This window comes from Bos javanicus, chromosome 18 (assembly GCF_032452875.1).
Source record: "Bos javanicus breed banteng chromosome 18, ARS-OSU_banteng_1.0, whole genome shotgun sequence".
Classification (NCBI taxonomy): Eukaryota; Metazoa; Chordata; class Mammalia; order Artiodactyla; family Bovidae; genus Bos; species Bos javanicus.
Genome location: NC_083885.1, coordinates 11,085,409 through 11,109,839, shown reverse-complemented (window position 1 = coordinate 11,109,839; position 24,431 = coordinate 11,085,409). Strand labels below are relative to the sequence as shown.

General features: G+C 44.7%; 1 protein-coding gene across 1 annotated transcript in view; it reads right to left on the bottom strand.

Moving 5' to 3' along the window:
• The window catches only part of USP10 (ubiquitin specific peptidase 10), a 63,486-nt gene extending 39,637 nt beyond the window's left edge, over positions 1-23,849 (bottom strand). The window contains exon 1 of the mRNA XM_061386890.1: positions 23,491-23,849. Within this exon, the coding sequence (XP_061242874.1) occupies positions 23,491-23,682 (192 nt within the window). The 5' untranslated portion in view covers positions 23,683-23,849. The remainder of the gene's footprint in view (positions 1-23,490) is intronic.
• Positions 23,850-24,431: the final 582 nt, after the last annotated feature.

The window sequence follows — 24,431 nt, the reverse complement described above, 5'->3', positions numbered from 1 at the left end:
GGAAAATAGAAATACTGATTTGTATTTGCATAAAGACAGGGGCTTCCCTGGTGGCTCGGTGGTAAAGAATTCGTCAGCAATGCAGGAGACTCAGGTTCAATCCCCGGATCAGGAAGATCCCTTGGAGAAGTAAATGTTCTTGTCAGGAAAATTCCATGGACAGAGGAGCCTGGCAGGCTACAATCCATGGGGTCACAAAGAGTCAGATATGACTTCACGACTAAACCACCAACCAAAGACAGATCAATAACAGGACTAACCTGGTAGCTTGGTGGTGAGAAGTCCGCCCACCAACGCAGGCGACACAAGTTCAATCCGCAGCCCAGGAAGATTCCACATGCCAAGAAGCAACTAAGCTCAGACATCACAACTACTGAGCCAGCACTCTAGAGCCTGCTCACTGCAACTAGAGAAAAGTCCGCACACAGCAACAAAGACCCAGCATAGGCAAAAACTGATTTTTAAAAAGCAATAGATATTGGAAGGAGGGACAGTCAGTGGAGGTCGTGGAACAGAGAAGGATATATCTTTTCAGAGTTCTTAGTTCTGAACCATGCAAAAATACTTTACTCAAAAGATTAACTGTAAAGTCAGTGTTATCAAATCACTGTACAACTATTCATATACCCATTTTCCAGAAGCTGTGTTTGCACCTATGTTTCATGATCTCCTTGAAAACAGATCAGGACTTGATGAAAACATTTAATCCAAAAATGACACCATAAGCAACTGCTAACTATCAACTATGCAATGCTGAGGTATCATTTAACACCTGACAAATGGCTAGCCAGAGCTGCTCTGAACTTTAACATAATCCCCTTAACACCAGCTCACATATATCAATAAACAACTCCATAAAAATACACATGAATCACATTCTCTGCCCTAATCAGATCTATTTTCAATCCTTAAAATGCAGGAGTTTTTGAAAGTAAGTAGTTAACACTGGCAACAATCTAAAGAACAGTTTTGTGACTGAGCTTACAGAAGGGGCTGCTAAGAGGCTAGCGCCAAGTCCCAATCTGAGTTGCACAAAGTCACTCAAGTCTCAAGTAAGGGAGACATCAGAATAAAAGACAATTTCCTGCCATCACAATACATGTGAAAAAACAGTAAGTATTTCTTTCATGGGCAGAGAAACTAATGTCTCTTTTGTAACCACTCAAAAACACTGAAGGGAAGTGATATAATAAAATATAATACCCCACATAAATTTGGAGGCTATCATTTGAGTGCTTTTCAAAATCATCTACATCAGTTACAAATAATCACAGGAAGCACCACTATGAAGAAGTGTTTTTTATCCACACTGTTCCAAAAAGGCAAATAGAAGTATTGTTGTAAAGCAGAATTTAGCTTAAATAAATTAGGAAGAAAAGTTAAATTATGAAGTTAAAACTACAAAAACATAGAAAAACCCAAGTATTTATTCAACTGCAAACCCCAGTGACTGCATAAATTACACTGCCCTGAATTTTAGTGACAACTGTTTAACTAAAACTATATCTGACTAAAGTTTTATATATCTGACTGAAGCATCTCAAGTCTTGTGACATCAAAGAGTTTATCCCAGAAATTCAGGGCAGCCAGCTTCCATTAAAATGTTCCAGTCTCACCATCCCCAAAAGTCTTCCTAATTTTCAATCACAAACTGTTTTAGATGTCTGGCAAAATGAAGAATGTTACCAAAAAGCAGGGGCAGGATTGTGCTCTTCCAAAAACTCAATGTCACAAAAGGCTATGGAAAAGTTCAAGATGGCAGGAAGCTAAAGAGACAGTACAACTAAATGCAACATCTGACCCTATCCTGGATCCTTCCCTGGAGAGGAAATGCTATAAAAGGAGAGCATAGGGTCAACTGACAAGTCCAGAATACAAACAGTGGATTAGAAAAAGACACTGCGTCCATGTCAACATATGGAAGTGATAGCTATCCAACTGCGGTTACTTTAAGAGAATATTCATGGGAAATATACATTCAAGCAGACAAGAAGGCTAAAGGGTCCCAGTCCATGTAACTCACCCTCAAACCTCAAAGGGTAAGAGAAAATGTGTCTGTATTTTCGTGTGTTTGTGAGTTTGTACAGGTATCTGTATAAAGAGGGAGAGAACTTAAACACACCCCAATGATTAAGTGAGGTTCAACCCTAACCAGTCAATATGAATAAAAAATCATATGGGGGCTCTTTGTACTTCTGCAATTTTTATAAATTTAAAATTATTCCCAAATAAAGAGCTTGCTGGGGTTGTTTTTAAACTAAAACTGAAAACACTCAGCTGTGAGGAAAATTTTTACCTACCCTCTTCTTATATTTGTGTGAAACATTTTCCTTCCTCTGAAGAATTAATAAATATATTTTAAAGTCTGTTTTTAAAGAAAAATACGGTAAGTTTTGGTTTAAAAAAAACAAGATAAGAATGAGTCAGTGCCTGATTTCACAGGATTTACAATCTAGGAAGAAAATGGCACTGGCCACATGCATTTGTTTGTCTTGCGGGAGCAGGGAGAACTGAAACTCACAGCTGAAACTCACAACTGTGAGGCTGGCAAGGGGAGGAAGTGCAACCCCACTTTCCCCGTCCCTGCCAAGCCTGCAGGGGCCGGCACACCTAGGCACCCAGGCAACAGGCACTGCGAGCCCTCCGTGGACCACAGAGCACTACAGAAATGTTGGCATCGTCATCAAGTGAGGCAGATCCCTGAGGTTTAAGCCAGGCCCACCAGAGTTGAATGAATACTGGAGTCAAGAGGAGGAACAAGAGAGCAACCACAGATGCTCTGCTCCCAGCTGGGGGGGGGGGGGGGGGCAGGAAGGCCACGGGGGTCGGGACACAGCACAGGGTGCTGGGCTGCCCCGTCCCCTCTCTGGTAAGGGGCTTGGGGGTGGAGGGGTCCTCTCAATCAGAATAAAGCTCCACTTCACCTCCCTTCCACTGACCCCAGCTCAGGCCTTCAGAACTCCTACTGTTCCCGTCTGATTTTGTGATCCTTTCTAGAGAGGACATGAAAAATATATGCACAAGAAACACATCAGGAAAAGGGGCAAGCGCTCAGCACAGCCAGGGTGGATGCAAGACACTTCACTGCAGCCCAGCGCCAGGGCGCGGCACTCTGAGTTGCCAGAGCAGACTCCAGAAGGCCCTCTAGGGCCTAGGGCTGTACAGCCTGCGAAAGGCACAGGCCGAACTGGAAATACCAGTGTTCCTGCTAAAGGAAAAGCAAAGACACAGCCTCAGCCCAGGAGAGGTGAGGAGAAGGAAAGGCGTTTGCCAGTCGCCTGCGTGGCCCACTGCTGGCTCTCCAGGGATCCGATGCAGCCATGGAAAACAGCACCTTCTGCAGGAAGCAGGGACCCGGAGGACGACCCCCAGAGCAGGCACTAGGGGGCGCTGGAACACAGCTTCCAAGGTTTGAGATCCAGAAACACAAGTCATTGTGCAGGCTGCCACCAAATCCATGTCCTCTGCCTTCAAAAGGACTCAGGGAAATGGGAGGTCAGCCTCTGAGGTAAAAACTTAGGCTACAAAGGCATGATCAACAAACACTGCTGCGTGCGCATTGTACTTCACAGATTCTGCGGCAGTCAGGCATCTGCGAGCCAGACCCAGGTACTGTGTCCCAAGAACACTCAAAGCCCAGCCTGCAGGGTCAAATGCCAGAACCAAGCACAGGAAGTAGAGTCTTCTCCTCCCGCCTCCCTCTTTTCCAACACAAAAGTGAATTTGGGAGGTAGGAGGAAACGTTAAGGACTAATACACTGGTGGCTCAGCAGTAAAGAATCCTGCAACACAGGAGATGCAGGTTCGATCCCTGGGTCAAGAAGATCCTCTGGAGAAAGGAATGGCTACCCACTCCAGTATTCTTGCCTGGAGAATCCCACGGACAGAGGAGCCTGGTGGGCCACAGTCCGTGGGGTTGAAACAGTCTGGCAAGACTTAATGACTAAAGAACACTGCTCCGAGTGATAAACGCTTTAACTTCATCTCTAAAACCAGAGTATGCCAGACTAAATCCATCTCCACAGTTCTTCCCAGCTCCAAAAGGATCTCCTGGATCTAACCCGGAGAAACACAGCTTTGGGAATGTTCTCAGACTCACACGGCTACCAGGTGGCTGGCACCTGAACACATCGCACTGAGTGAAAGAGGCCAGACTCAAGAGCCACGCATCGCAAGAGTCCATCCACATGCACTGGGTGATATCCAGGAGAGGCAAATCCCCAGAAACAGAAAGGAGAGAGGGTGGCTGCCAGAGGCTGGGTGGGGAGGGCACAGGGAGTCACCATTATGGGTATGGAGCCTCTTTCTGGAATGATGAGGTGTTCTAAAATGGACTGTGGGGGCAGCTGTACAACTCTGTGAATATACTAAAAACCACCAAAATGTACAGCTATTTAAATGGGAACTATTAACAAATGAAGTTTAAAAAAAAAAATCAGATCAGTACTTGCATAAAAAGAACCATTCAAATTTCTTTACTTTTTTTTCATCAGGACCCAGTACCCGATGGATGGTGACATCTACTGAACAGTTACTGCTCAGTCTTAACTTTGGCAATTGGTGTGGGTGGCCTAGGGGACACCTGGAGGCGACAATGTTCAATGCACAGCAGGAATTTCATTGATTTAACAGCATGTATTGAGCATCAACTATCCACGCTGAACTGTGATTATGAGAACAAATTCTGAACAAGATGAAGTTTGGGACACCACGATATTTATAAATTTGTCACCATGTGCGTGAACTGCGCATTGCTTACAGCACTACAAACGGCAGAAGCAGACAGAGGAAGAGGGGGCAGAGGAAGGCTTATGCCTCGACTGACTACCCAGGGCTACAGCAGGATGCTCCTCACTTTCTTGTGGCTGAGGAGCCCCGAGAAGGGGAAAAATGGACCAAAAAGTGTGCCAAAGCCACGCCCTCCTGAAGATTCAAATGTCAAGTGTTGGTTTCATGTGGTTTGTGTATTTTATTCTGACTACTGAAGTCCTATCAAAAGCTACCCTCTCAACAATTTCCCTGGTAGTCCAGTGGTCAGGACTCCTCACTCCCAATGCAGGAGGCATGGGGCTGATCCCGAGTCAGGGAACTAGATCTCAAGTGCTGCACGGTGTGGCCAAAAACTAAGATCCCACATGGCATGGCAAAAAAATAGTAATTTTTAAAAAGTTATCTTTTCACTTTTCCAAGATTTTTAATAGACTGGATTTATTTAAGTGCTTTCATGGGGAGTCTAAGCTGAAACTTGTTTCCACAGACTGCACTCTCCAAATCAGAAAACATGATTCAGTTAACACAAATCCACTTTTACCAACTTTCCAGGCCTATTGTACATTACACAATGTCAGTTAAATTTTAACTTGCTTTGCTCTAAACTGTTACTAAACAACCCTCATTATACAATAACTTGCTATATAGACTTATCACATGGAAAAGAGCTGATAAATTAGGGAGTCAATTTGGTACTTGTTATCTGGGATACCCCTAGTAGAAAAAAGTTCAAAATTCCACCTGTTTTCATTTCGATCACCTTGGTGCTAATCTAGGAAGGAAAGGGAAGGGATGGGAAGGGGAAAGTGCAACACCAATGAAAAAGAACCATTTCTGTCAAAATTCATCAGACTATATACACTAAATGAATTAAATTCACTGCATGTATATCATACCTCCATAAAGTTGTTCTTTGAAAAGGAACAGACACCAAGTCAACTCATTTTTTCCACTGCCTGGATCAGTACTTGGCATACAGCAGGTGCTCAAGAGCTCTGCTCAACAAATGAGTTCAGGAAGAGGAGGAAGAAAAGCAAAGCCCACAACCTATACAAGTTCCAGGGCTGAGGACCGACGCCCTCTCTACAGCAACAGTTCCAACTCCAGAGTCAGCAGGCTGAAGAACTCAAACTCAACTGCTCTCATTGTTTCTTATGCTCCCGTTTTTACTATCAGCAGAAGTGGGCGAGCAGGGGCACAATTTTCATTTCTAAATATAAACTTTTAACATAGTCAAGATATAACATGCAATTTTTAAGTATAACATTTAACCATAATCAAGAAAAGTGAATTAAAGCTTTATTGAAAACTTTAATAAGAGAATACCTATTCTGACCTAAAGGAAAATCATTCACAATAATCACATGGTCTCCCAAACTGGAGAAAAATCAACTTCCAAAATGTTACACCTTAAAGGGGAAAAATGGGAGGCACTGGCAAAACAAACCATGGATGTGCATCAGGTCAGATCAACCTAGTAAAAGTACATTTTTTTCTCCCCCCACAACATCGCTGACCACCATATAAGTCCCCTGTGTCTAGCATGTTGGAGGCATTTGCCCAGTTTTTCTTGCCCCCACTCGCTTCTACTTAAACTTCTTTACTAAAGCCTATTTCCTTAAGAACTCCCTGCTTGCAGGCAGGAGTTTTCACTTTTCTGTCACAGATGTGGCTCGTGTTCCTGGGAATGCTGTCAAGTGTGGGTGAGGACACAGAAGGGGGACAGGCACTGCTGCTGCAGAGGTGAAAGGTGACCGCCGCTTTCTAAAAACTTAGCAGCCTCTTACAAAAATCAAACATACATCCACCATATGACACAGAAAAATTCTACTTCTAGGTATTTTATCCATGAGAAATGAAAATGTATGTTCACACAAAGACCTGCACGTGAATGTGGTCAACAGCTTCATTCATAACAGCCAAATGCTGGAACAACAAATGCCCATCAAGAGGTGAAGAGAGAACCTGTGGCCCATCCCTACAATGGACTATTACCCAGCACTGAAAAGGAAGGATTCCTACACCACATAGGCAAATGCCAAAAATGCTATGCTAAGTGAGAGGAGGCAACACACAGAGCACTCTATAAAACTCCACATAACGAAAATTCTACCAAATGGGAACTCAGCCTATAATAGTGACAGAAAAAGCAGCTCAGTCATTGCCTGGGAGAGGGATGAGGATTCATGGTGAAGGGTCCTAAGGGAAACTTACAGGCAATGAAAATGTTCTCTATCCTGATTGTGGGGGCAGTTACCCTCCTATATACATTTGTCAAAACTCAAAGCGCTAGCTTAAAATTGGCACATTTATTGTACTAAATTATACCTCAATATGGTTGACATTTTTAACTAGACACACATCTATCAATAAATCGATGAGGCAGTTGTTTTATAAAAACAGCTCTTTAAGATCAAGGACCACGATACTCATTTTTCTTTTACACGAGCAGAATTCTTAAGCACTCTATAAATACTCACACACAAGGGCTCTTTAAGATTTCATGTTCCATAGCTCAGAGACCCTAACTAGTGGTACACAACACGACCTAAACTACAGTGCACGCATCTGTATTCCGCTGCCTGTTATCACTATGACCAGCCTCTCTAAGCCTCCAACCTCAGACTGTTCATGCCTGGCTTGGCCTTTACAACTGCCTAGATCCCCTGACATACCCAAACCCTACACTACACAGAGACAATCAGTGCCAACAATGCTGAATCAAAACTAGGGCTGCGTTAAACAAAATGCTACATGAGCAGAAACTTGTAAATCCATCTGTTCTACAGGATTTTTCACTTAATGAAATATGCTGGAATCAAACCAACAAAAGCTTGACTACTGAAGGCCACCTGCCAGGAAGGAAAGTGCATCACTGAATCAGAGCTCCATGTTAAAAGACATTTTGGAACAAAAGAGGTGTGACTACATATTTTCCTCTGTTGGTCACTGCCAATGGTCTCGTCAAACACCCTGAAAAACAGAGAGGTGCGTAAGAAACAGGACTCATCTTAGCTGGTACACACACCCCTCTCCTTCCAATTTTAAGGAGAAAGAATATAGAATGTTCCCTTTCATGAATTGCTTTGGTTGCTAATGAAGACCAAAGTTAGAAGAGTTGGTCCACTGTTTACCTTCTCAATTTAACCTTCACCTAACGACCTGCTGAAAAACAGCCTCCTAAGATTCTAATTATGGAGGTATAGTTCACCTGACCAGCCAAAACAATAGATTGAACTCCATTCTTGAATTACATATGTAGATTCTGTTACGATTAAAAGTATTTTATTAGAAAAATAAAACTCAAGACTTCAGAAAGTCTCTTGTATGGTAAACATATGGAGCTCAGAAATCTGGCAAAGAAATTTTACCCCAGTCAGCTCACAATACTGTTTTCCTACAAAGGTGAAGGTCACCAAGCCAGGGAACAGGGTCAGCTGTACAGGACAAAGGCATCAGGCAGTGCTTCTCAGCCCTGACTAACACCTGAGGACCAATTGAGCATCCTCAGGCCACAATTCTGGGTTTCCACGGTGGGAAGCAAGGCTTCACTTAGCATTTCAAATGCTTCCTGTGTGAATCTGATGTGCAGTCAGGGTTGAGAATCACTGAACACAGGGGCACTGCCAGGACCCAGCAATGCAGGAGTGGAAGAAACTAAGCAGACAACTGGGGTGGGGGCAGCACAACTGCTCCCATACTCGGTGAGGGCTCTAAACCACACTCGAGAAAACACGAGACAATCTGAGGCGACTGTTCACGGCCTCAGAGCACCTACTGCTCGATGCACATCCAGAGAAGGCGCTTTTTTCTTTCTACAAAGCAGATGTTTGTAAAATGGGAACTCTTTTAGTGCTTTTAAAGGGTTTATTGGTCATTAACAAGTTAAAGCCCAATAATCAGAAGAAAAACTATAACACAACTAAACTAGAAATAATTTGATAGAAACATTCCACTCCAATGCAACTTTTCAGAAATGTCTTTTCCACAGAGACACTGCTTTGTAACGGAACTCATTTTCCATTGCTCTTTTGACTCAATGAAATCTTTCGCCTCCAACATTCTGGTTTTCCAAAAATAACCCAATTCAAACCAAATCAGTTTACATCCTTAAGCTCATCAACCTATCAAGCACTTGATTAATAATAAGATCTCACTCACACACACTTTTCATAATAATCTTTACTGGAGGGCACTCTACCTTCTTCAGGACTTGGTTCTGGCTCTTAACCATTCTCTCTCCTCTGGGCTGACACCTGGATGTTCATTCTCCCATTAAGCATTCTTCCCACTCATTCTTCCACCTACTCTCACAGCTTCAACTAGGCAGATGAATTCTGAACTCACACTTTCAACTTGGACTGCTCAGTTATACTCCATTCCATATTTCAAGCTGCCAACCCCTAGATTCATTCACTGTTATTTTCTGACTTAACCTTAAAATCAAAAGGCCTACTATTTCCTCAAAACCAGGTTTTGCACTTATGCCAATAGCAAACTTCATTGTTTTTCCAAACTCTTGGATGAGAAACTTGGAAGATTATCTTGAATTATATATACATAACCCAGTTCCTGGGACAATCTCATCAAAACATCAAAATGCTCAAAAGATTTCATTTGGTAAAAACAGCAGCAACTGCATGAATTAAAAGAAGCATCCCAATTAAGTGATGCCGGTCAGGGAGCTAGGACCCTGTTTAATCGGCACATTACTTCTATGAGACAGTGATTCCCCTAGCCTTTTTGGCGGTGGTGAGGAGGAGATGTAAGCAAACAAGGCCCACCACCTCAAGGATGCACACGCACACATTTCGGCACACGACTCCAGGACTTGCAGACGCTCTCACGCTCCCTGTGTCCTATACGACCCTGCTACTCAGTGTGGGTCCCAGCCCAGCAGCAGACACACCTGGGAGTTTATGCTGCTCTCAGACCCCAGCCCAGACCTACAGAAGCCAAACATGCCATTAACAGGACCCCCCATTGACTTTTAACGTAGCGTCAGCCTGAGAAGCAGGGGATGCAGCACAGCATCCCAGGGTCCTCCTTACGGCAAGCTGAGCCTTGTATCCTGGACACTACTGCAGGGCTCCCAACTCCTCTCTCAGGCTGGGTGACCGTTTACCACCCAAGCTGGGGGCACCGGCCCACATCAAATGCCCTCCTCCTTTCTCTCTATGTGCCCAAATCCCATTCATTCTCAAGGCCACTCGTTACCCACCTCCTTCACTCCTGAATTCCCCCTGCAGAACCTGCCATGTGCACTGCAGAGTTCAACACACTGCACATCTCAGAACCTGCCCCAATTGTTTCCTATGCCTAGTCACCTGCTGAGTCGCCTGCTCCTACACAGGGTGAGAACACTTTAGGTATCTTCCTGTGCAGCTACAAGCAGCAGCTAACATAGCTGGCCCAGCTGACTTCTCACACTGCAGAACTCAGTTCGAGTCTCCTCTTTGCAAATTACTTTCCTAACAAACCTGAGTTATTCTGGATTTTAACAGGTGATTAGCCTCATTCCCACAGTCAACCAGGGATTACCTAAATGTATAGACTGTGTTATGTCTTTCATAAATTATTCATCAATATTTTGCGCACTTATTACATTCCAGGCTCAGGGAATGTAACAGTGAACAAGAGAACGCCTTCCCCTCACTCATCTTCCACTCTAGTAAAGGGAGAGAGAAAATGAACCAAATAGCTGCTAGGATATCAGATGAAGGGGATCAGGTGTTAAGTGCTCTGAAGAGAAAGCAAGGCAAGAAGGTGGCGGGGGTGCAGCAGGCTGCGATTTTAAAAAGGGCAGAAAAGAAATTCAAAAATGAAGCTAACATTTCATTCTTTCACTATATTAGCTGAAGCTTAACTCACAGAGGCATTAGAGCTGGAAATCTCCAATTAGGTCAGAAAGTCTTTTTCCCTGAACATAAACAGAAGTAAATGGTGGAACGTCATCTGCTATTGCCAGACATAAAACAATTTTAACTTCACTGACTCAGTGGACATGAATTCTAGCCAACTCCTGGAGACAGTGAAAGACAGGGGGAGCCTGGTGTGCTTCAGTCCATGGGGTCGGAAAAAAGTCGAACATGATTTAGTGAATGAACAACAACTTTAAGATTACTTCAAAGTATGGTATTTTAGAGCATACTCTCAGTTTCAATTATGATCCTGCCAAATGAAAAATAATACACAATACAAAAGAGACAATAACTTGAAAATATTACCATTTGTAGCCCATCAGTCCAGGGGTCACAAAAGAGTCAGACACAACTTAGCAAGTAAACAACAACAATGCCATCTATAAGGTCTGGTCCTAGGAAAAATGCAAAATAAACCAAGCTGTCCACTTTGAAAAACTAAAATAAATAAAGAGGGCACGGAGGCAGGCCTGCCTGAGAAGACTCACCCACTCCAAGTGGCCTGGGGCCAGGGAGCAAGCGCGTGGACAGAGGGGGTAGCGTGCTGCAGCAGAGACAACTTATCTGTGCTCATTTTTGTTGGCACACAGCTGAGTTAAAAAAATAACCAGTGGGGGGAAAAAAAAAAAAATAACCAGTGGGCGAACGATGACACTGGCTGAGATACCTAAGATGACAAAGGTAGGAAACACAAAACATAACTGAGCCAGTAAGTCAATGGAAAAGCTCTCTTTCCACACTCACCAATGACATACTCAGGCTCTCCACCTGGGAAGGTGGACAGCTCTGTGGCTCTGGAATTTGGAGATAAAGGCATTTGCTCAGACCAAGTCAACCAAGGATCAATGCTCTGGACCACTACGGGGAAGGCTACCATGAAGGTATTTGTTGCATCAGTAACGGTCCTCTGATCTCAGCTAAACCTGTTGAGAAACAGCCCAAAGAATGAAACAAAACAGATTAGCTGATATACAGATGAGTCGCCTGGATTCAACAAACTATACAACACGAATAAGGAGAGTCACGAAACCCTTCAAGAAAGCCTAGAGGTCACCTGAATTCTTAACGCAAGAACTGCAATCCATCTCAAAACCTCAGGAGCAGCCCACCTCTTTTGCAGCAGCTCTCGTTACTATAAAGGTATGTCTAGGGAGGGCAAATCTGTGCCTTGTGGTTCCTGCACCCTGTGGTCCTGACCTTCACTCCCAGGACTAGAAGTATGTTCTGCCAGACAACATCTGTGTGCTGTGCCCTCCTCCGCCAGGCAGGGCCATGCGTTCCTTCCACCGCTCGGGCACTCGGCCCATCCAGGGCCAGCAGCCTGCAGGCCTCCAGGAAGAGCTGACTGACTGGGAGGAAGAACAAGGCATCCCCAGCACCAAAGTCCACAGGGCCCTCCAGGCTCCTGTGCAGGACAGGCTTGGGAGTCCTTCCCTTCTTCACAGGGAAGGGAGGAAGCTAACTCAGATCTATGCTTTCAACCAAAAAGAAATCAATGGCAAAGAAACAAAGTGGCAACATATTTTACCTTCTGTCCATTTTAAAAAGAAAAGAAACTCATTTGTTCAACATGTGTCAGGGGGTGAGAGGCCAAGTCTTTCCAAACTGAGCTGTGGCAACTCTGTGTCCAAGACCAGTCATGGCTAGGATATTGCTACAGAGTCATTGTGAGTGAAGTTCAAGTTACAGCCAGAGAAGCTTCCAGCCAAAACTAAAGAGACTGCTCAAGATTTTTTTTTTTCAAAGCAATCTCTTATCTCATTTTCATGGAATAGAACTCCAGTCACACATGGGAAAGAAAGTTTGTGCTCCTGGCACTTAACTCACACTGTGTAGTGTGGCATGGAAAAGCCAAGAATTCAGTAAGAACCAAGATGGAACCAAGAGTGTTACTTTAGCACCAATTTGTGAAAAACTGGAGACAAGAACTTCAAAGCTGACAAATCCATGACCAGCAACAACAACAAAAAAAGGCTGTAAGAATTTCCAATGGCAAATTGGCTTAATGCTATGCCCCAATTCTCAAAGACGGCAGACAGTCACAGTTAAACGGAGTTGGGGCGAAGCCCGAGCTGCCCCCACACTGAGAGTCCTATCTCACCACATGGCACCCAGCAGTTTCTAATGGCTTTGGGGAATATAATACAATTTAGAGCAAGAGTTGGATAAATGTTTGTGGAGAGGAATTTGTCCATCAGTTTAGCTACTGAACTTCCAACAAAACTGAACTCTCAGGCTCAAGACCCAGGGTGGCACGTCTTCAAAGTGGCAACGTGTCAGGCTCCTCAGTCGGTTCTGTTTCCACAAGTCACTCGATTCAGGACTAAAATTACTAACATTACCTTGCAGAGGGCCACAAACTGGCGTCTTTTGTTGTTGTTCATACCTAACCTAGACTGAAAATGTTTTTAAATGTCCAAAATATTACTCAGTTAATTCTATTCATGGGAAAGGGCTCTGCAGCTTAAGGGGAAAGGCGGCAAACAAAAGCATGCAGAGGCTCTGACACCTGTGTCAGGCTGAGGCCCTGGGGGCTGAGGGGACACAGCTGGGGGCCTAATCAGGGGTCCCTAGTCAGTGGGTCTGGATGGCCACCAGGATGCCAGGTGGTTCAACTGAGAAGACCACGACCAAGGATCATGACTTAAGAAATACTACTAGAAATACTACTATATAAAATGGGGCTTCCCTGATAGATCAGCTGGTAAAGATCCGCATGCAATGCAGGAGACCCTGGTTTGATTCCTGGGTGGGGAAGATCCGCTGGAGAAGGGATAGGCTACCGACTCCAGCATTCTTGGGCTTCCCTTGTGGCTCAGCTGGTAAAGAATCCTGGCCTGGAGAATTCCATGGACTGTGTAGTCCATGGGGTCACAAAGAGTCGGACACAACTGAGTGACTAAGCAAAGCACAGCACAGCACATTGTGTAAAATGAGCCCAAATGTCTAAAATTTAAAGGGAAGCATTTAAAAATATTAACAGAAGTCATCTCAGAGTCATGATATATGGGTGATATATTTTCTTTACAATCAAGGAATAAATGCTGGTTTTTAAAGTTGCCCCCCTCCCAAAAAAATTAAAGAGAATATGGGCAGAAAGTGAAGAGAAACTAAAGAGCCTCTTGATGAAGGTGAAAGAAAAGAGTGAAAAAGTTGGCTTAAAACTCAACATTCAAAAAACTAAGACCATGGCATCCAGTCCCATCACTCCATGGCAAACAGATGGAAAAACAATGGAAACAGTGAGAGACATTATTTTCTTGGGTTCCAAAATCACTGCAGATGGTGACTGCAGCCATGAAATTAAAAGACGCTTGCTCCTTGGAAGAAAAGCTATGACCAACCTAGATAGCATATTAAAAAGCAGAGACATTATTTTGCCAACAAAGGTCCGTCTAGTCAAAGCTTTGGTTTTTCCAGTAGTCATGTATGGATGTGAGAGTTGCACTATAAAGAAAGCTGAGGGCCGAAGAATTGATGCTTTCGAACGGTGGTGTTGGAGAAGACTCTTGAGAGTCCCTTGGACTGCAAGGAGATCCAACCAGTCCATTCTAAAGGAAATCAGTCCTGAAAATTCATTGGAAGGGCTGATGCTGAAGCTGAAACCCCAATACTTTGGTCACCTGATGCAAAGAACGGACTCACTGGAAAAGACTCTGATGCTGGGAAAGACTGAAGGCAGGAGGAGAAGAGGATGACAGAGAATGAGATGGTTGGATGGCATCACCGACTCAATGGACATGAGTCTGAGCAAGCTCTGGGAGGTGGTGATGAACAGGAAAGCCTGGGGTGCTGCAGTCCTTGGGGTCGCAAAGAGTCGGACACGACTGAGCAACTGAACTGAACTAACTGATGTCCCCATATGACTTCCCTAACAACTCTATCCAATTATCACTGAGGACACTCAAGGGCTATTTGCCTTGCACTAATCTGCCTCAGATATCCCCAAACATCCTACATTTTCCCTGCTCAAAGTTTTAGGGTTTAAGGTGCTGAAGTGAGCAGAAAGAACATTCTGAGATCTAGAGGAGAGCCAGCAGAGGACACCTTTGCCACCCTGGGGAGGACCCCAACCGGGCCTAGAACCACCACCTCCGCCAGCAACCCTCACAGAGCCTGTGCTTTCAGACACCCACCACCACCAAGGCTGAACTACCAAAGTCCTTCGTCCCCCAACCCCCCCACACCGTCCCAGCATCCCACCCTACACACCAGGCAGTCACCCACCGAGCACAGGTCTGTCTCCCAAACAGGCCGCAGGCCTAAACACTCTGCTCTTCTGCATGTGCTCCCCACAAAACCCCATCCCTGAGCTTCTCTGCCCAAATGTCGCCTTTCTACGAGAGTCGACTAGCTTCTCCTGACGCTTCTTCTCAGCTTCCCCTGACGCTCCCCTTTCCAACCCACATAGCACTGCCACTCCCCCCACCTCCTCCGCACCCTCCCCAAGCTCGTTTGTGGCCACCATGAGCCTGCAGGATGGTTCTGCAGGGCAGGCAGCATGAATGCGTCACCCTCTTCCACGCTCTCGCCGGGGTAAGACTGGCCGCCTCACCACCGCCACCGCCTTGGCACCCAGTTCTGAGTTCTCAGGGGCTCCCCAGGCCCTGCAGCCACAGAGCCATCTCAGACTGGGTATCACCCAGGCCCTGCTTCTGGGAGCCGGTCTCCTGCCTCCCCTGCCCTTCCTCCAGACTCGGTCTTCAGTGTGGAATGGCCCTCTGCATTCCTGCAACTATCTGATTAGTGTGGGTGTCTCTCTCCACAGTAAGCTCCCTGGTAAGACGGACAATGCCCATCTCTGCTTATCACTCCATCCTCAGTGCATGGTACACAGCAGCCACTCAATGACTTGCTGAACGAATGAATGAAAGTTTCTGACTATATTGTTCACACTTCTGTTACAGGAATTACCACCCTAAAAAGGGGATTCACCAATTAGCCTGTTTCCCTCTCCTACTACGCTGTCAACTCCCAAAGCACAGATCTCTTTTCAGCTCTATCCTGCTAACGCCTGGCCACCAAAATTCTTTGTTTGAGCAATCACAAAAGATATAAAGTCCTTTATATGCAGTTCTGAATAAAAGTGCCTGGTATATTACAAATTAATTCCAAAGACACAGAATACTACCCTTGGAAGACCTGACTTTGCATTAGAAGTGGTGGAATATGATTTCTGGGGAGAGGAAGCAGACATGAGGAGTGGGCCAGTTCTTTAGGATTTGTTTTTCTTTTCTTGCCACTGCAGTATTTCAATAAATACAAAGGGGACAGACCAAACATGAATCACCTTATTGACAGATATTTTATGAAAAAATCTTTCTCAATCTTTTTCAAATATTTCACAGTCTAACTTGCTTTTTGATCAAATTAATATGTAGTTTTAAGTTTTTTAACATAAAAATACTTCATGTTTTAATTTACCACTAATTATTTTCTTAATGTTACTAAGCAAAATGTATCTCCCACTCTGCCTCCAAATAACTAATGAATTAAAGATTTTCATCTTTTAGAGAATTTCCTGGTGGTCCAGTGGTTAGGACTCCATAGGTCACTGCAGGGGGCACAGGTTTACTCCCTGGTCAGGGAACTAAGATCGCAGTGTGGCGAAAAAGAAAGAAAGAAAGAAAGAAAGTGGGGAAGTGAGGAAAGTCTGATTTTGGATAAGACAGGAGAAAGTCCAGGTTCATTACCCAATTCCCCACTAGTCACCAAGGCTGATGACCTACTAACCTCTCAAACTAACCAAAGGTTTGTCCTCTCAGGGGTCTTCTCTAATGCAGAGTTGACCAACAGATTAGAATGTGAATCTGAATCAGACCTTTTTTTTTTTTACAATATAGAAATTGGACACCATGACTGCTATAATTATGGGGTTGAATGTGTTCAAAATACCATTTCTTAAAAAAAAAAATTTGTTCAGGCATTTTAACAGTCATAGATTTCTACAGCACTTCCACAGTTCTCAGTATACTGGGTCACAGAGAACCACTTTAACCTCCAGAACATCCGCTCCATCCCCTGGCAAAAGCCAATAAAAATAAGAAAAAGTCTATTCTACCTGAATACACAGCTTCAATAATTTTAGAAACAAGAGGTGCTCCAAAAAGTCCAGCCCACTGACTATACAGTTGCGTGCATGCGAAAGTCACTCGGTGTCGCTCAGGGTCCGACTCTTTGAGACCTCATGGGCTACCCATATCCAGTCCATGGACTTCTCCAGGCCAGAATCCTGGAGTGGGCAGCTGTTCCTTCTCCAGGGGACCTTCCCAACCTAGGGGTCAAACCCAGGTCTCCCGCAGTGCAGGTGGATTCTTTACCAGCTGAGCCACAAGGGAAGCCCAACCATCTGGTTAGAAGACTGCATTATGAGACAAGGGAACAAAAACAGTGTCAGAATAGGAAAGGCACACCAGACAGACCAATGGGACCAAGATCAGGGAGGGGAGCAGTGACTTTTTACTTTAAATGTGTCTGTTTCAGAAACTCAAGTCTTAAAAAAAAAAAGAAATTCAAGTCTTTATTTTGTATTTTAAAATCAATGAACAAGATTTACCAAAATGCACTCTACACAGAATCTAGCAATTAATAATTAGTAACAGACTGGTTGTTGCTGTTTAGTTGCTAAGTTGTGCCCAACTCTTTGCGACCCCGTGGACTGTAGGTTGCCAGGCTCTTCTGTCCACGGGGTTTTCCAAGCAAGAATACTGGAGTGGGTTGCCATTTCCTTTTCCAGCTCTAAATAATTACTTAAACATGTAAACCTTTATTTCATTCATTCGGTCATTCCATAAACCTTCTCTGAGAACTATCATATGGAAATTGCACTGTGAAACGGCAGGCCTTTATCAGTCTGGCCAAGTATAAACGACAGAGGCTAGAAGTCCAAAACCTGCTCTTAAGTCCCCGATAGCGCCTTTCACGGCCACGTGACTTCAATCACAACCTCCTGAGTCTCACTTTACCCATCTGTAAAATGGTGATAATAGGAATACATTACAGGGTTGCTTAAGGATCATGCCAGCCACAGCACTTCACAAACCATGCAGTTTATAAACTACACAACCACTCCACATGCTGATCGCTGTAATGTTTCATTTCATAATAAATATGCTCCTCCTTGTCCAATCACCAGATCTACCCCAAAGGCCTACTCTCCAGGTCTCAAATAAACACACACATCTTGGTAACCATCCAAGGAGAATTACCATTTAAATATTAAGAGACAGAAGTTTTCTACAACATCAGGCAGGAATCTCCAAAAACTCAAGAATTAAACGTCATTTTCAAATTCTCTTTTATATCCTCCCAAGTGCTGTTAAAAGTAAAAAGACTGATATTTTCAGGAAAAAATAGAGAGTACATACTTTAATGATGAAAGTCTCTCAAGAGGCATTGCTTCACTCCTCTGGAGTTATAAACTGTCTAAAATAGGAGAGACACATAAGAGGAGGAAAACTAGAAATGCTCTTGACGGTTACCAGAATACCAAATGAATTCACAAGTTGGCCCTAACTAAATTTAAATGAGTGTAATAAAATTTAAAATGCATCACTTATATCCAGAGAAAAGGATACTATCTTTATGTGAGAATAATTAAACAATGTAGACTAACTCATAGCCCAGCTGCTGCTGCTGCTAAGTCACTTCAATCGTGTCCGACTCTGTGCGACCCCATAGACGGCAGCCTACCAGGCTCCACCGTCCCTGGGATTCTCCAGGCAAGAATTCTGGAGTGGGCTGCCATTTCCTTCTCCAGAAGCCGAATCAAAACTCTCCACACACAGCCATGTATTAAATGTTCTTGGGTGGTTCTGGATGTAGTTCACAAGGCCCATGGCTTGCAGCAGACAATTTATACAGAGATCTAGCTTTAGTCAACATATTTTAAAACAAAGAATACTTTTGACTTGTACTCACAATAATGATAAACGTCTATTTTCCTGAACAGTGAGGAAAGTAAATTAAGAAAATGGTCCAAAAAACCATCCCCACCACTTCCAGTGCATCCAATGGCTCTCATGGAACTACAGCTCGGGAGAGGGGTGAGGATGGGGGGGTGAGGGGGCTATTCATAGGACTCCTCCCTTCCCTCCCCAGCCAGCTCGTCCACAATAACAGGTCTGTAACATGAAGCCCTCTATTTTGTTCAGTCTTAAATGCAAGGTTTTTTTTTTCCCTACATTCAGTGTCTTACAGCAAGGCATGCTTGAAATCTCTAATATTATTCAAGTTACATTTAATTTTTTTTCCACAGTAGCTCCAATGACAATATAAGTTTGCAACTATCACGCTGATCTTTTGACACTTTAAAGACTACTTTGCTAGAAAAGAGCACTGGTATGCCAACTGTGTGCATGTAATACACACAGATAAAAAGCAGCATTTCTCCATAAAACAAGTACAAGTGGGGAAACAAAACTGTACTACCATCAGAGAGAGAAAGGCAGGCAGCTAGGTGTAAAACTTGGATACCAAAGGCACAAGAGTGGGGCACCAGTCTTTCTACTAGGAGGTATTTTTATTTTCAATGCACTACTTGTGAGACTCTTAAATCAGAGAGTGTAGGCTTATGAGATGGTGAGATGGTCCTTGAGCTGATAATCAGAAAAATAAAGTGAGAACTGACCTGAAGAATGACAACCAAAAAAAGCTGCAGACAAAGCCCAGGAGGGAGAGGCCTGAAGAGGGAGAGCAGAGGAGCAGCCCTGGGCTAGCACGTGGTCCGAGCACCTCGTCATCTCTCAGCTCTCAAGGCAGCCAGAGAGGGCATGTCCAGGAAGACTGGCTGTGTCCTGCCCACCCCAAACCACACTTCCACCTCTACACCTCAGCAAGCCTACTCCCGGGAGAGGGCAACCCGAGCACAGGGTCTTTCCAGACAGGGAGCAGCATGGAGCTATTGGTTTCTCGGGTCCTCTGCTGAAAATGGGGTCATGACTGAGGAGCTTTCAAATAGTCAGAAAGTGGCCCACTCATGCAAAGTCTACGCTCTGAAGACTCCACCTTGAGGCTTACGACAGATCCTACAGTGCCTGATCCTTGAAACAAATAGTACTATAAACCTACCCCAAGGGCTATCTTTATTTTGCCTACACTCAGTTCTTCCTCCAGCCTGCACTGACAGAAAAGATCACAGAAAGACCTATTGGGAGATCACGTCAAAAAACAGGAAAACTGCAGTCCAAGCACATGCAAGTCTTTGGAATTGAACATCTACACTGCTGAAGTAGCACTAAAGTGACAAATGACAGTAATCCCATGGCCCAAGGCCAGGAAATTCCACTGCAAACAGATTTATCTGTTTTGTGCCACAGTGATTCTTGCCTGTGTGGCAGTAAAGAGAACTGTGACAGCGTAATTACAAATTCAAAAGCAAGCTTCCCACTGGTTTTCATACTTAGTGTATTGTCAGGAAGAAGTGTCCTCAGCAACCACCTTCAATGTGCCACTTGAAAAGCCAGACCTCTTAACAGCAAGCACTTGCATGTCTGACATTTGTAAAAGCACAAACAAACAAACAAATAATCTTGATGTAACTACTTCAGGTTGAAATGATACAACTTTTCTCAATTACTTGAAAATTATAGTCTGAGCACAGCACAAAGTAAATGTGCCACTAGGCCTGACATTAAATAATCATTAAGCTTCGGAATTTTTTTTCTTCCTTTAGTTTTCCTATGTGACCCACTATTCAAGTCATGTTAGTTCTACATTCAAAAAAATCTGAAATAAACGTCCTAACTTTTGCTCTGGAGAGGAATTTAGAGTGAGGCGGGTCCACTTATTACTTGCCATCACTTCATCACTTGGTCCCCACAAGATGGGCTCCAGAGCGTGAGGGGAGGCCCTGGATGGGGCTCTCACCTCCATTGCTGGTCTGCAGGAACCACGGAGGAGATCATCAACTCAAACTTTAAATAGCATATCTAGTGCAAGGACCTGTTTCAAGATTTTGCTGTCACTCTACAAATGAACACTGGTATCTCCAAATATCCTATACTTCAAATAATTTTATTTACTTCAGCTGCTCACTATGAAACGCCAATAAAAATGCTTCTCTTTGGAGAACTACTAACACAGCTGTCAGTTACAAAGATATTCAATGCTTCAGTAACACTCTACCATATGCTCAAAGTTGGATCCAAGAAATCCCACAGTGTAAAATAAGGGGCCACATTATTTTAATCTAGGTAAGGAAAAGATTGAGGTGAGCCCGCTGCAGAGGACCAGGACAGGAGCAGCCACATGATATTCAAATAGGGTGTAAGAAGCGTTACTGTAGAGATTTCACTAAGAACAGCTGCAACGATCACAAACGCTTCTTCCAGTTTAAGACAGCACTGGTCAGTTCAAATTAATTATCCCAAATCATTTCATCAGTTCCCTCGTGACAACAAATATTAATTAGAGATGTACTTTCACCTCAATTGTCAAAGTTCATTATTTGGGTTTGTTAAAATGTGTTGAAAGCTATCCGCATTAGAAATGTTTCCAAGTTTTTCAGTTTCACGTCAATCCAGGGAAAAGGGTTCAATCAATACTATGGAAATAGGATATAGTCTATAAATGTTTTATTTTTTTTTTTCTTTCTTTTTTTTTTTATGAAGTGTATGTATATATATATATATAAATTATAATATTTTTTATATTTTGGGTCAAATAAATATTTTTTTTCTTTTTATCAACTGTAACCTTAAAAATCCAATTTTAAAATAGGACCCTTAAAAAAACCTAAGAAAAAAATAAAATGAAATAGAGCCCCGACTGCTAATCTGTGGTTGTTAACCCCCACAGTAAACACGTAACATGCATCATCGTGCTTAGCACAGGGTGATCGCTCCATCGGTATTTGTATGAATGGCAATGACCAAGGCAGTACCCTTAGGACAGGAGGTAACTGAATAAAACTGAATTATTAAAACGCTCAGCCTGACTTATGCAGGATCCAACCATTAAATCCTGTCACATACATGATTTCATTACCTGTTTTCATTACTACTCTTCTAAAAAGAAAATTACGAAAAGTATGAGAAATCATACCATTTCCTTTCCTACCTTCTCTATGCTAGAACTTAAAAGCATTTCAATCATGCTTTAAAAGAATAAGCCCAAAGTGTTGCTAACATTTATGTTCAGCTAACTGTTGCCACCTTAATTTTCCAAAGATGTACAACATGCAGGCAATAATGCTGTATAAAACAAACACTAGGACAAGGAAAGCAAACGAAATTACAATCACGTTTACATATTGTCACTGCTCATTAACATTTCAATTTTGCCCTGCGACGGGTGCTTATGATAATGAAGTGAATTATGCCTAAACATGCTTCTTTCATTTCAAAATCACTAAGACTATGACCCATTCGTTCACAATGAACCTTGTACCTATTTTGTAGCTATTTATCTTAATATTTAAGTTGAGAAAAAGGCAAATACTAAATTTCTTAAGAAAAGAAATCTTTGAATTACACACGTAAAACTTATTCAACCACTAAGCCTTTTTTTGTGCATAGAACTTTACTGAGTTACTTTCAAAAGCAGACGTACTAGTGAACAAAAAGTTAAAGGCGGAAAGTTGTAGAGCAAACTGAAGCGCCAAAAATTTAACAAAATTGCAGCTTCCTGTTAAGATCTCATTTTTTTTTTTAAATTATCGCGTCTTAAATTCCGCGACACGCGTTAATTACAAGTTATTAAAACCTACTCCATTCCCAAAAGGGCAACAAAAACCAACTGCTTAGAGAGAGTTATGATTTACCGGCCACCAGTTTTCCAATAGCTACTCCGTTCCATTTCCCTATATTTAATACAAAGTTAATACTACAGCACACGGAGTTGATACAAAAAAGTGCAACAACTTCCAGGGACTGGAAGTCGACAAATCAGTGGTCTACACAGCAAGCTCGACAAATAAGACCACATGCTGATTTTCAAACAGAGCAACTGTATTTGGGAGAGTAGGGAGCACTGAGTTCAACTCTAAACTATCTCCCTAAAAGCGTGCTCGTTCCTCTTTCTTTCCACTACGGGATTATCTTAAATGGCCCCTAAGCCTGAGAGACCGCTCTGACAGTGTGCGTTAGTATAGTGTCAGACGGGCTGAAACGGATTCATGCAAAGCATGTCACTCAAAGGCAGGTATTAATAAAAGTATAGTCCTGGCGAGTTATTTCGAGTCCCCTTTGCAACAGTAACCTTAAGCTGCTCCTCAGTCACTTGAATCTAAAAGCCAGAAAACCAGCAATCTCACTCACCCCCACCCCACCCCACTCCACCCCAACCCCCGCAACGGGGTCAATCAAACTGCGAAAGCAACCTTTAGTGCCACGGGGAAAACGGTGCACCCCCAAATCTTGGTGGTTCGCTGCGGGCAGAGGCAACCGGAGGGCGTGGAAGGCTCTGCCGCTCCCGGGCCTCCCGAAGCCCCTCGGCCGCCTCCCGGGACGGCCAGGGCCCCATCCTTACCGCCGGCTCGCCCCGCAGTCCAGCCCTGAGGTTAACCCCTTCGCACCCCCCCCCCATACCCTCTCCAGGCCGGCCCGGGCTCCCCCTCTCTGCCGCCCCCACGAGGTGGGGCCCGGCGGGCTCGGGCACGGGCCTGGCCGGGCTGAGGGCGGCCGAGACGCGGAGGCAGCGGGAGGCTCGGGGCCTAGTCCCGGGGAGCGTGTCCCGGCGCCCTCCCCCACTCCCACACGCTCGCTCAGAGCCGGGGTGCGCCCGCCCGCCCGTCCGCCCCGGCGCCCGCCCGCCCGCGGCCTGGGATCCCTTCCCGCCGAGGGCGCCGGCTGGCGGCTACCTGCGGGCTGCGGAGGGCCATGGCGGCCCGTTTCAATGAGCCTCGGCGCTCGTCCGGCTCCTCACGCTGCTTCCCCCGCCGCCGCCATCTTCTCGCCCGCACATACACACTCGCATCGGCCGCCGCGCCTGCGCACTGGCCGCGCGCCGCGGGGCGTGGGGAGGCCGGGCGCGCCGGGCCTGCGCTGCGCATGCGCAGCCGACAGGTGGGCGTGCGCGGCGGGAGCCGGCCTGGGGTGGACCCTGAGCCCGCGCCCCTAGGCGGATACGGCCCCGCCCTCTGCAGACCCGAGCTGCCGGGCCCGGAGGGAAAGCGCGGGGGACGGAGGTGATAACGCCGGAGCGCCTGGTCTGCCCGAGCTTCTCACCACCCCGGAGGCCACCTGGGCGGTGCTTGGCGGGACTCGGGAAGTCCGGGCCGGGAGCTGCGGCCTGAGGTCGGCCCGGTCCGCCGAACCCTTGGGCCGGGGTCTCCGAAGTGCGAGCTGAAGATCTCAGAGCAGTTGCGTTTATGGAGGTCGCATCCACCCATTCATATTTGTTCACTTTTCATTCATTCCACAAACACACTGAGCGCCTGCACTGTGCCACGCCTTTAACTAGGCATCGGAGAATATTTTAAAAAAAATAAAAACGCACCCGTAAAGCGTTTAGGATTGGGGCCTGGCAAATGATAAGCATCCAGTGTTACCTATCACACACCTACATGCATGTGTGCAGACAGACCAGTTTTCGGGTCATTGGTTCCAGAAACAGTGAGCCCCACCTGACCATGCAGGGTACCACCTGCTTCGGCCCCTCCAGCTGAGTCTTTGGGTTCGTCACCCGTGAATGAGGTTAATTAAATTTCTTAACTCATAAGATTTATGTAAGGAGCAAATTAAATGAGTGTGAACACACTGGCAAAAAAATTAAAAAAAAAAAACTTTAAAAAGCTAGGGA